This window comes from Alligator sinensis, unplaced genomic scaffold, assembly GCF_000455745.1.
Source record: "Alligator sinensis unplaced genomic scaffold, ASM45574v1 scaffold1295_1, whole genome shotgun sequence".
Taxonomy (NCBI): domain Eukaryota; kingdom Metazoa; phylum Chordata; order Crocodylia; family Alligatoridae; genus Alligator; species Alligator sinensis.
In genome coordinates this window covers 759,008-768,634 of record NW_005841880.1, presented here as the reverse complement: position 1 = coordinate 768,634, position 9,627 = coordinate 759,008, and the positions used below count along the sequence as shown (strand labels likewise).

At 56.7% G+C, this 9,627-nt stretch overlaps 2 protein-coding genes across 2 annotated transcripts; one reads left to right on the top strand and one right to left on the bottom strand.

Annotated features, from left to right (window-relative positions):
* The first annotated feature begins 6 nt into the window (after positions 1-6).
* On the top strand, positions 7-3,938 carry NDUFS7 (NADH:ubiquinone oxidoreductase core subunit S7). Its single transcript, XM_006017556.3, has 5 exons — positions 7-119; positions 626-805; positions 888-934; positions 1,494-1,582; positions 2,231-3,938. The coding sequence occupies exons 2-5, from the start codon at positions 641-643 to the stop codon at positions 2,326-2,328; spliced, it is 399 nt and encodes a 132-aa protein (XP_006017618.2). The 5' UTR covers positions 7-119; positions 626-640; the 3' UTR covers positions 2,329-3,938.
* On the bottom strand, positions 3,769-9,187 carry GAMT (guanidinoacetate N-methyltransferase). Its single transcript, XM_006017433.3, has 6 exons — positions 8,935-9,187; positions 6,604-6,749; positions 5,981-6,044; positions 5,595-5,662; positions 5,123-5,233; positions 3,769-4,742 (listed from the first exon to the last, which is right to left on the bottom strand). Exons 1-6 carry the CDS (start codon positions 9,116-9,118, stop codon positions 4,602-4,604), a joined length of 714 nt encoding a protein of 237 aa, XP_006017495.1. The 5' UTR covers positions 9,119-9,187; the 3' UTR covers positions 3,769-4,601.
* Between the last annotated feature and the right edge of the window lie 440 nt (positions 9,188-9,627).

The window sequence follows — 9,627 nt, the reverse complement described above, 5'->3', positions numbered from 1 at the left end:
CCCCCGGCCAGGCGCAGCCCAGGAGCGCGGCGCTCGTCCAGAAACAGCCCTGGGCCCCGACCACCCGCGGAGAGTACGTGGTCGCCAAGCTGGACGACCTGATCAACTGGGGACGACGGGTGAGCGCGGCGCGAGAGCGCCGGGAAGGGCCGGTGTCTCGCTACCGGCCGTTCCGTGTTATCAAGAGTATCCGGGGAAGGCATCCCGTTTCGTTGCGTGTCGCGCTGTTAAGGTGACGCCTCGTTTGAAGCCCAGCCTGGTCCGGAGAGGAGTAATTCTTTGCTTTGAGCAAAGATTTCTGTCTCCGTCACCTTGACGTCCTCGTGCAGTGTATTATGGTGGCTGCCTTTCCACCCCAGAGGTGGCTGCATTTCCATAGCGCTCTTTGAGAGCGAGGGAGTCCGTGCTTTGTGTGCACAAGCCTCTCCCTCGCATTAAGACCGGAAGCTTCTCAAGCCGGAGGCGTTGCCTCCTGCTCGTTCAGGTGTAGCGCCGTGTCGGCCTCGTCTCTCCCCTTACCCTACTCCCCGCTAAGTGGGCGCGCTGTTGCTCCCGGGGGTTTGATGCTGTGGACGCTTCCCCCGCCGTGAGCATTGCTGACTCGCTTCGTTCTCGCCCGTCCCAGAGCTCCTTGTGGCCGATGACCTTCGGCCTGGCCTGCTGCGCGGTGGAGATGATGCACATGGCTGCTCCCCGGTACGACATGGACCGCTTCGGGGTGGTGTTTCGGGCCAGCCCCCGGCAAGCTGACGTCATGATTGTGGCCGGCACCCTGACGAACAAAATGGCTCCTGCTCTGAGGAAGGTGGGGGCTCTGTTGCCGCTGTCGGGCGCGGCTCTAGGGACTAGAAGTGAAGGGCGCTCACTCTGAAATCTCTCCCCTCCAGGTGTACGACCAGATGCCCGAGCCGCGCTACGTGATCTCCATGGGGAGGTTAGTGCTGGAGCTGTCTTTCCTCAGGCTTCGCTGGGAGAAAAGAGCCCGTTGGTTGTTCCTGCTTCCAGGGGTTTGCGCTGCGCTCTGTCCTCAGGGTGAATTAAAATGGGGCTCAAACGCTCCTTCCCTGGGGAAGGAGGGGAGTCTGTAACTGCAGGCAGCAGAGATCCTTTCTGGAAGGGAAGGGGGAGCCCGCGCTCTGGAAGTGCCTGGTCAGTGAGACAGACTGAAACCACGAGCTATCTCCACCTGCTTGCGAGCGCCCAGGCTTGAGCAGCAGGGCTGCTTGGTTACTCGCTTTGGCAAAGAAACTAGATGTAGTCGAAATCGGGGCGGCGTATGTGTGCACACTCTTGTCTGTGCATTCAGATCCGTGGCGGCGAGGTTGATCGCAGAGCTAAGCCGTCTGTAACATGCTTATCGCTGCAGGGCATTTGGTTTTACTTGCTACTTGGCTCTGTTCGTCTTGGCCGCACGGGTAGAGTTGTGCCTGGCTGCCTGTTTGACGCCGGCCTGGCATTCTGCACCTGAATACCGAAACATTTGTGCCCTTTAGCTGTGCCAACGGCGGCGGGTACTACCACTACTCCTATTCTGTCGTGAGGGGTTGCGACCGCATCGTCCCAGTGGACATCTACGTTCCAGGTAACCGGCTGTTCTTAGCTCTGCTGTTAACGTGGGTCGTGGTTCCAAAAGAGGTGGGCTGGCGCTGTTAATGTGTTTCTAACCTGTGTGTGCTGTCTGGAGCTAGTTCAGGCCTTTTCATTGCAATTGAAGCTGCCTGGCTTAAGTTTAGAGACTGGCCTCGTGCTCTGTGTAAGGAACTGAAACGTGAGGCCCTTGTGACTTCATTGAGATGAACTCCACCTGCATGGAGGGGGGGGACAGCTTGTCACTAGTCCAAGAGAGCTTTTTCTTCTGCTGAGCAATCAAAACGTCTTCTCAAAGCACCTCAGTTTAACTAAAAAGAAACCCAACCTCTTTCTCTCTCGCTCGTCTGTTTTAAAGCAGTGCAGGGAAAGCTGCGTGTCCTATTTTTCAGCGAGAATGATCGTTGCAGTGAGCTTAAGCTACCAAGTAAAGCAACAAAATCTCTGAACTCGGCTGCTTATCTAGAAGAGATGCTTAAGTCGGGTGGTAGCAGGAGCGAAATGCCCTGGCCTGGGTCGTGCAGATCAGACTCACTGATTATAATGGTCCTTTCTAGCCTTAGAACCACAGTCTTTTTCCTACCTGTTTGTCAGCCTCGCCTAATCCAGTGCCCGCTCTCTCCCCTTCCTCTCTTCCCACCAGGCTGCCCGCCCACTGCAGAAGCCTTGCTGTATGGAATCCTGCAGCTTCAGAAGAAAATCAAGCGGGAGAAAAAGATTCAGCTCTGGTACAGGAAATAGCCTCCTTTATTTATGACCCAGCCACTCATGCTACTCTGATAAAGCACCTGTGTTACGCACATCACAGCTATATTCTGCACAAGCTTCGTAATAAAGTTTTGCCTCTTCAGTTGACTCTCGTCTTTAATGCTGTCGCTCGGTTACTTTAAAAAGGGTCCTGGCCTTGACTGAAATGGCTGGGAAGCGTTAAGTCTAACGAGGCTGAGAGCTGGCCGTTGTGTGGGTTAAATAGCTCGTGTTGAGAGGGGAGGGCGAGTCATGAAATGATTATCTGCTCTTATGGAACAAACGTCCGCGGCAGAAGACGGGAAGGCTGCAAGTGCCCGCTGCTTTCGGCGGGGACCGCAGGCTCTCTGAGGCAGCAGTGCGGTTGGAGTGCAAGGGTGGGAGCCCTGGCAGTGTTTGGACAGACTGAGCATGGAAAGCTGCTGCAGATACACGGACAAGCGTCCAGCTGTCAGAGCTTCTTTGCGTGCCCTTCAAACCTGTTGCTTAATGCTAAAAGCTTTATATTGCCCTGCCATAGATGTGTTTGTTCTTTTTTTCCCCTTTCCTCCAGTGAGATCGGGACTGACCTGCCTTGGCAGCTTCTCCACAGGTGCGATGCTTCTGGAGCAAGTCTCGAGCTTGTTCTAACCCAGACTGCCAGAAATCCCGGCTCTGGGCCTGCAGGAAGCACGGCTGCAGGCAGACGACTCAATGGGGGGCTCTTACATTCTTCAGTACATTCTAGCACTCCATGAACCTCTTTAGGCTGTGATGCTTATATCTGAGGGGATCGTGCCCCCTCTTCCCAGCTTTCATTCTTAGTCTTACCTTAGCTTGGTCTCTAATATTTCCTGCTAACTAGAACTTTTTTCTCTGACTTCCTCCTGCTTTGAGAGCCTGGATAGGAGGTGCCCAGTACAGTCCTCCAGAGACTGTAGCACCACAGTCACTTGTTTCCTTGTTCCACGTCCGTGCATACAGCACAGCTAGGTGTAGGTCTCGTTCCTGCTTTATGCCGTGTCATTCCTTATAAATCAGGTCACTATTTTTATGCCACAGTCTCTAGCACCACCACTACTGTCCCGCTGACCGTGTGAACCCACTGATGTCTCTTGAAAGTGGAGCTCTCTGGAGCAGGAACCCCCTTTATGTTCTGCTCAGCACCCAGCACGCAGGCCCAGGGCTGCGACTCGGTCTCCTAAGGGCCGTGGCAATACGCGTTTGCTGTCGGCACCCGCTCCATGCAGAACCTTGACCCACCGCGCTACAGCAAGGGAGCTGCCCTCAGATGGGGGAAGGGGCGCGTGCTGCTTCATGGATCACGAAAGGCTGGAAAAATGTAACGAGATGAGTGCTAAGCTCCAGTGAGCCAGCCACGACGGGGACAAGAAGCAGGGCCGAGTTGTGCGTGCGTTGGAGGGATCAACATAAATGACTCCAAAGTCTCCGCTGTAGATTTCCAAGTCAATTTAATGTCTCCAGTGTTTGCATGACCGGCACATTGCCCACCCTTTCTGTGCGGAGCTGGGTAATTATTCATGCGGTAATAAACTTCCAGGAAGGTCAAAAGAATCTGTTACCAAAATCTGATTAAAAACGGCATTAGTCAAAAAAAAAAAAAAGATTTGCAGAGCCCCAGTGGGACCCTGCTCTGGGAATCGACCCCGTCGCATTTTAATTACAAAATGCAAATGTGAAGGCTCTTGACATTAAGATGCGGGGAGGGAGGAGGGGGAGTCGGCTGGCTTGGGGAAAGCTAAGTGTCTTTTTTTTGTAGTTTTTAAAGGATCCCGGCCTCTCAGCAGCTTCTGGATTTGTTCCCGCCCCTTGATCCGAATCACCTGCGTGCTCCTGACTTCTACTGAAGTCTGATTTTACAGTATCTACTGCCAGGCTTTAACAGATGCTGGTCCCAGCCTGCGATTCTGAGCCCAGGTCTCAGAAGGGGCTTGCCCGGGGGCCAGCTGAAGGCCCTCCCCACTTCTGTCCCAGTCCTCTTCATCCAGAGATCTCTAAAGTGCTGTTTGAACCAGGATGGGAATTGAGGCGCCGAGCAGAGCAGGGTCCTGGATCCTGCTCTGGTACCTGCTTCACTGGGGCGCTTTGTGAGACGTGGCCCAGTGAAAGCCTGGTTGCAGGCACCACTTCCAAGCAGGCTTTCCCCAGCCCTTCCTACCCCCAGCATTGATCCTCCCTTGTGAGTGCCCAAGGTGAGGAGCATTGCCCCTTCTCCCTGCAGTGTAAATGGTCAGTCCTGGATATTGGTTCTCTCCTCCCGGCAGGATTCACTGCTTGACGACGGTGGGCGTGATCATCTTGGGGAAGGCGTAGTACCTGCAGTCCTGGGGCGGGGTCAGGTCCATCACTGCTGTGCTGATGTTCTCCCTCTTGAACCCAGCCTCGACCAGGTGCCCGACCTGAGTCTCCTGTGGCGGGGAGAGAGGAAGGATGGGCTCAGCATCCGAACCCACCTGAAGGCCCAGTCCCTCCCCACCGAGACTCAGGGCCACGTCCTTTCCCTCCCAGCACCTCTCCGTATCAGTACGATGGATGCTGTCCTCCCATGCAGCTGTCTGGAAGGAACTGCTGGAAAGACCCAGCAGCTCTTAGCAGCTGTGGATGGGATCAGGCCTGGGAGGCGCTGGGGTTCAGTTCTGTGCCTGTGCACCATGCTGCTGATGCCGGGGGCACGGGGTGGGGCTGTGTGCTGCAAGCCTGTTCCCTCCAGCAGATATTGGGACCACGGGGGATCAAGGCGGCATACGTGGGGTTTGGCCCCTCCTGCCCCTGAGCTGTCCCCCCTCACCTCAAACATCTTCTCGATGTCTGTGTACTTGGTCTTGAGCAGCTCCCCCCATGATGTCAGGTTGCAGTAGGTGAGGACGCCACCGGGCTTCAGCAAGCGGAAAGCATGGCTCTGCAGGACAGGGAGGGGAGTGGGGTCAGGGATGCCCCCAGCCACTGCCAGCTTTCCTGCACTGGGCTCTTCCCCTCCCGCCCACTCTGGATTGTGCTGCGAAGCATGGGTTTCCCCCTTGCTAATACATATTTGTCCCTCTCCCACAGTGAAGTTCATGGCTGTGATGTGAGGACAAGTGAAGCCTGATAGAAAACGCTGCCTGGAGGCCACGCCGTGCCCCTGGCAGCTTTGCCCTGAGCGGAGAGGCCGAGTCTCCCGTTGTGTTGTTCAAATCCTGATCCTGCCGACCGGCGAGTGCCCTTGCTTCCCCCTGCCAGCCAAGGAGGCTTGCTGAGGCCGTGAGGGTGCAGCTCTGTACCTTGATGAAGTGGAATTGATGAGTGTGCCAGGTCTCTGCGGACAGGGGGTAGGTGTCGTACAGGATGCCTGCGCGGGGAGGAAAGGGGAGGACTCACCAACAGTGCAAAATGCACCACCACCATCTGGACCCGTTCGCTGGGGCGAGGGCTTGACCGGTGCAGGCAGGGAGGTTCAGGGGATTCGGGCCCCAGGCTGCGGGTTGGCAGAGCTGGGTTTCCCAGAGCCAGGCTGTGCCGACTCCTGTGATGGTTTCTGTCCCTAAGGGCCTGGCTCTGAGGGTCTCGGGGACGGAGGGTGCTTGACAGGGTCCTCCGAGCCTGCAGCCCCGCTCTCACAATCCCACGGCCCCTCGGGGTTTGTTCTGCCTCTGCCTCTTCTCCTTACCATCAAAAAGTCCATCCGGCAGCGTGGGGACCACATCTTCCCACAGGCCCCTCAAGGGGACGACCTGCAGGAGACCAGAGACAGGGGGAGGTCAGCAGGGCATGGGCTGCTCGGAGACTGGCCGAAGCAGGAGTGGATCCACTCCCTTTCCCTTTCCCTTCCCTCGATGGAGTGAGAGACGCAGGGATGATTTACTGGGGGCATGCTCGGCTCCAGGGAGCGCGTGGGAGGCGTCTGCCCTCTCCCTGCCCCTGGGGTAATGTTTCCCTAGCAGGAGGGTGGCACTGAGGTCACTGCTGAGCTGTCTCTGTGTGTCCAGAGTGGCTTCCTCCTCCCACTCAGGGGAATCAGTGGAGCAGGAAGGGGCTGAGCTGGTGGCCCTGGACCTTGGGTGCAACTCGTGCCTCGCCTAAGTCTTGTGTCCTCTTTGCAGCCCCCGTGCCCCTTGGTGCCTCATCTGCAATACAGGGCTGATGCTTTGGGTGCTGTGAGGGCAGCATCCTTGGTGCCGGCGCTGACGGCCACGTGAGGGCAGGGACACGAGCAGAGGGTGCTGCAGCGGAGCTGGGCAGGACTCTGCATTTCTAATTGCCCCTACCCGCCACCACCAGAGCCGCGTCTACCTTGTGGGGCTGTTTCTTGGCCCACTCCTCCAGCCTCTTGAAGACGCCCTCATTGCATTCGACGATCCAGTGCTCCTCGATGTTGAACTCTTCCACTTTGCTGGCGGCAATGGCCATGCCGAAGCCCACTTCCAGCACGCGGCCCCCTGCGGAAAGACGAGGGCAGGGCACTGCTCAGCTGCCCGTACTGCCTGGTTCCCAAGGGGCCGGCGGTCCTGGTAATGGATGGGACCGTCCTTTCCTCGGTTGTTTGTGCTCAGAGAGAGCCTGGGGACTCGGAGCCCTTCGCTGCCTGGCTGCTGGCTCGGATCAGGGCCAGGCTGCTAGTAACTAGGATCCGTCATCTCTGGGCTTCGTCGTGCGGAGGAAATCTGCCCCCCACCTGCGTCTAGCTGCCCCCGTCCCCCACCTTTCTGGGCTGGTCATTAAAGCTGCTTCTCTGTTGTCCCGGGAGAAGGGAACTTCCCCAGTCACTTTCATTTTTGCTTCTTATTACCTTCCCTTTCTCTTCTGTAGCCCTTCCCAGCTCCTTATCTCCCAGCAGGTGAAAAGCCTGCTGAAATCCATGGGACAGACCAGTCTGGGCACGTGTGTGCTGGACCACTGCTCGATCTCACGCGCTGAATCACACTGCAGCATTTGGGGAGGCAGGAGCGGCCAGCTGAGGGTTTACACCGACAGGAGCAGACAACGGATAGCAGAAATCAGTGGGTCTGTTCCAAAGGCAGCTAACCCAGTAGCCTGCGTCGGACTATAGCCGGCCCTGGGGCTTCACAAGCGTCCCTGCGTTGGACGGCGATGGAAGAAGCTGACCACCGGGAACTGGTTTTCCCGAGTCCCCGGAGGCAGGTCAGATAGTGGTGGAGTGGGAAGGGGTTAAGTCCTTCCTAACCTGAGAAACCTCTCTGTTTTGCCTTCAGCTAAAATGGATTTCAAACCACTAAAAACATCCCAAGTAAGCTGAAACAGCTCCAGGCAGCCTTGGACCCTTCTCTGTGCAAACCCAGCCTCCACCGCCTCTCCTCTCTGCTGGGAGCCCCTGGCACGGGTTCTCCGGTAACAAGGAGCTGCCTGGAGGAGTGCAGCGTGCAACCTCTGTCCAACTTGATCCCAAAAACTTTGGGCTCGAACCAAGGTTTGCGGAAGGTTTCCTGTGACCTTTGTCAGGGCTTGGATTAGGCGTTTGTTTTGCAACCGAGAGGCAGAGTCCAAAGCTCTGGGAGGGCAGCTCAGGTTTGCAGGCGTTTAGCGACGGCCTCCCATCCCCCACAGCTCGGCCTGCAGCTGTTTGGAACCGTATCTCGTGTGACACAAGAGCACAAGTGTTTCGCACACTCGCTCCCTCAGCAGAGCTATTCTTAACCTCAGCTCCAGCGGGGCGAATGGCTCGGCCTGCCTTCTCCAGCTCCGCTGTGCATTGTGCGATGGGGCGCGTGAGCACGCAGGGAAACCGGGGGCGGGGGGCGACTCTCCTAACTTCAGCTTGGAAAGTGCCTGCTGTCATGATTTTTTAATGCTACCTTCAAAGTGGGGCAGAAATCAAATACTGGAGAGGGGCTGAGAGAACACCAGCCTCCAAAACCACGCTCTCAAGCCTGTCTCTGGACAGTTGGGCTGTGTTTAATGTCTTAGTGAGAGGTCTTGAATCGCTGCCCGGTTGTACTTAAAATGCTGTTCTTCCTCCAGCCTCTCTCGCAGAGACTCAATCTAATAAAAAGCCAAAAAAAGGCTTGTATCTCGTTCTATTTATGCCGACAGCCGAGCAGAGCTGCAGGGGCAAAAGCTCCCTGGGAAGGTTCAAAAATACCTCCCTCGGGCCCCCTGCTAGGAGCTCAGCTGCTCGTTCAGTGCTGCCTGTTCCCGGCACTGCATTTCTGGATGGGCCAAGTCCAGCTCCCGCAAGTGAAGATGGACGTTCCTTCTCCTCTGCCCTGTCACCCCAGTGATCGGGGATGGAGGCCGCTCGCCGGGCTTTGTAGGAAGTGCTCCTCCATGCACGCAGGCGGCGCTTTATTCTGTCGGCTGCACGGCTGAGAACACGGCGTGCAATTAATTCCCAGGCCAGCTTACTCCGCGGCCGTCAGTCTTTGTTAGCCGGCTGTTATTCTGGAGTGCACAGGAATTAGGAACCCGGGCGGCCCAGCCTATCTTATCTCTCCAGCCATAAGGATGAGGCCCATCGAGGCGGGCTCCTTCTTATAGCTGGTGCTGAGAATACAGGGACGCTTTCCATTCAGCTTTTAACAACGCTCCTTCTGCCCCCCAAACTTCTTGCTGCTGCTGTCCACCCCCCCTCCCTTGCAATGAACTGGGTTCTCATTACTTAATTACCTTTGGATGCTGCAACAGTAGCCAGCGAATGCATGTAGGGGGTCTCCCACCGCTCCATCACTGGCTTGCCCAGGATCTTCAAGTGGGTGTCCGTCTGATTGTAGCCAGCCTCGGCCTCCGTCCATGATGGCTTGCAGTTCTCTCCCTGGTGGAAGATGGGACTGGCAGCCTCCGAGGAGCTCATGCTATTGCAATTCTCCCCAGGGAGGCCTGTCCGGTGGGAGAAGCGGGGAGAGGAAGGAGTCTCCTCTGCTCTTGGCCGGCTTTATATAGGCAAAGCTGAAAGAGCTGTGTGCGCAAATAGCGACAGGGCCTCCTTCCGGGTAAAAGAGATCTCTTATCTAGGCTGCCGAACCTGAACGGGCACACTGCAAACAGGGGAAGAGGAGGGCAGAGCGCTGCGACGAGGGGGGACATCTACTGCTGCCTGGGAGAAATGCATTACTGCAGACCCCCGGCAGAGCAGGAGCAGGTCGCAAGAGCCGCGTAAAGCTTAAACAAAGCACTCCCATCTGCTCTGCCGTCAGAAGAGAAGAGGCCTGCGAGGCTAGATACACAATTGGCCTGTCTTGCTCTCTGCAATGCATGCAGAGCCGGCTCAGGCTGGATACAGCCCAGGACCGTGGAAAGGACCCAGAGGGCGAACGCGGCTTTGAAACCTTTCTTCATTCTTCAAGCAGAGACTGGGGCCTC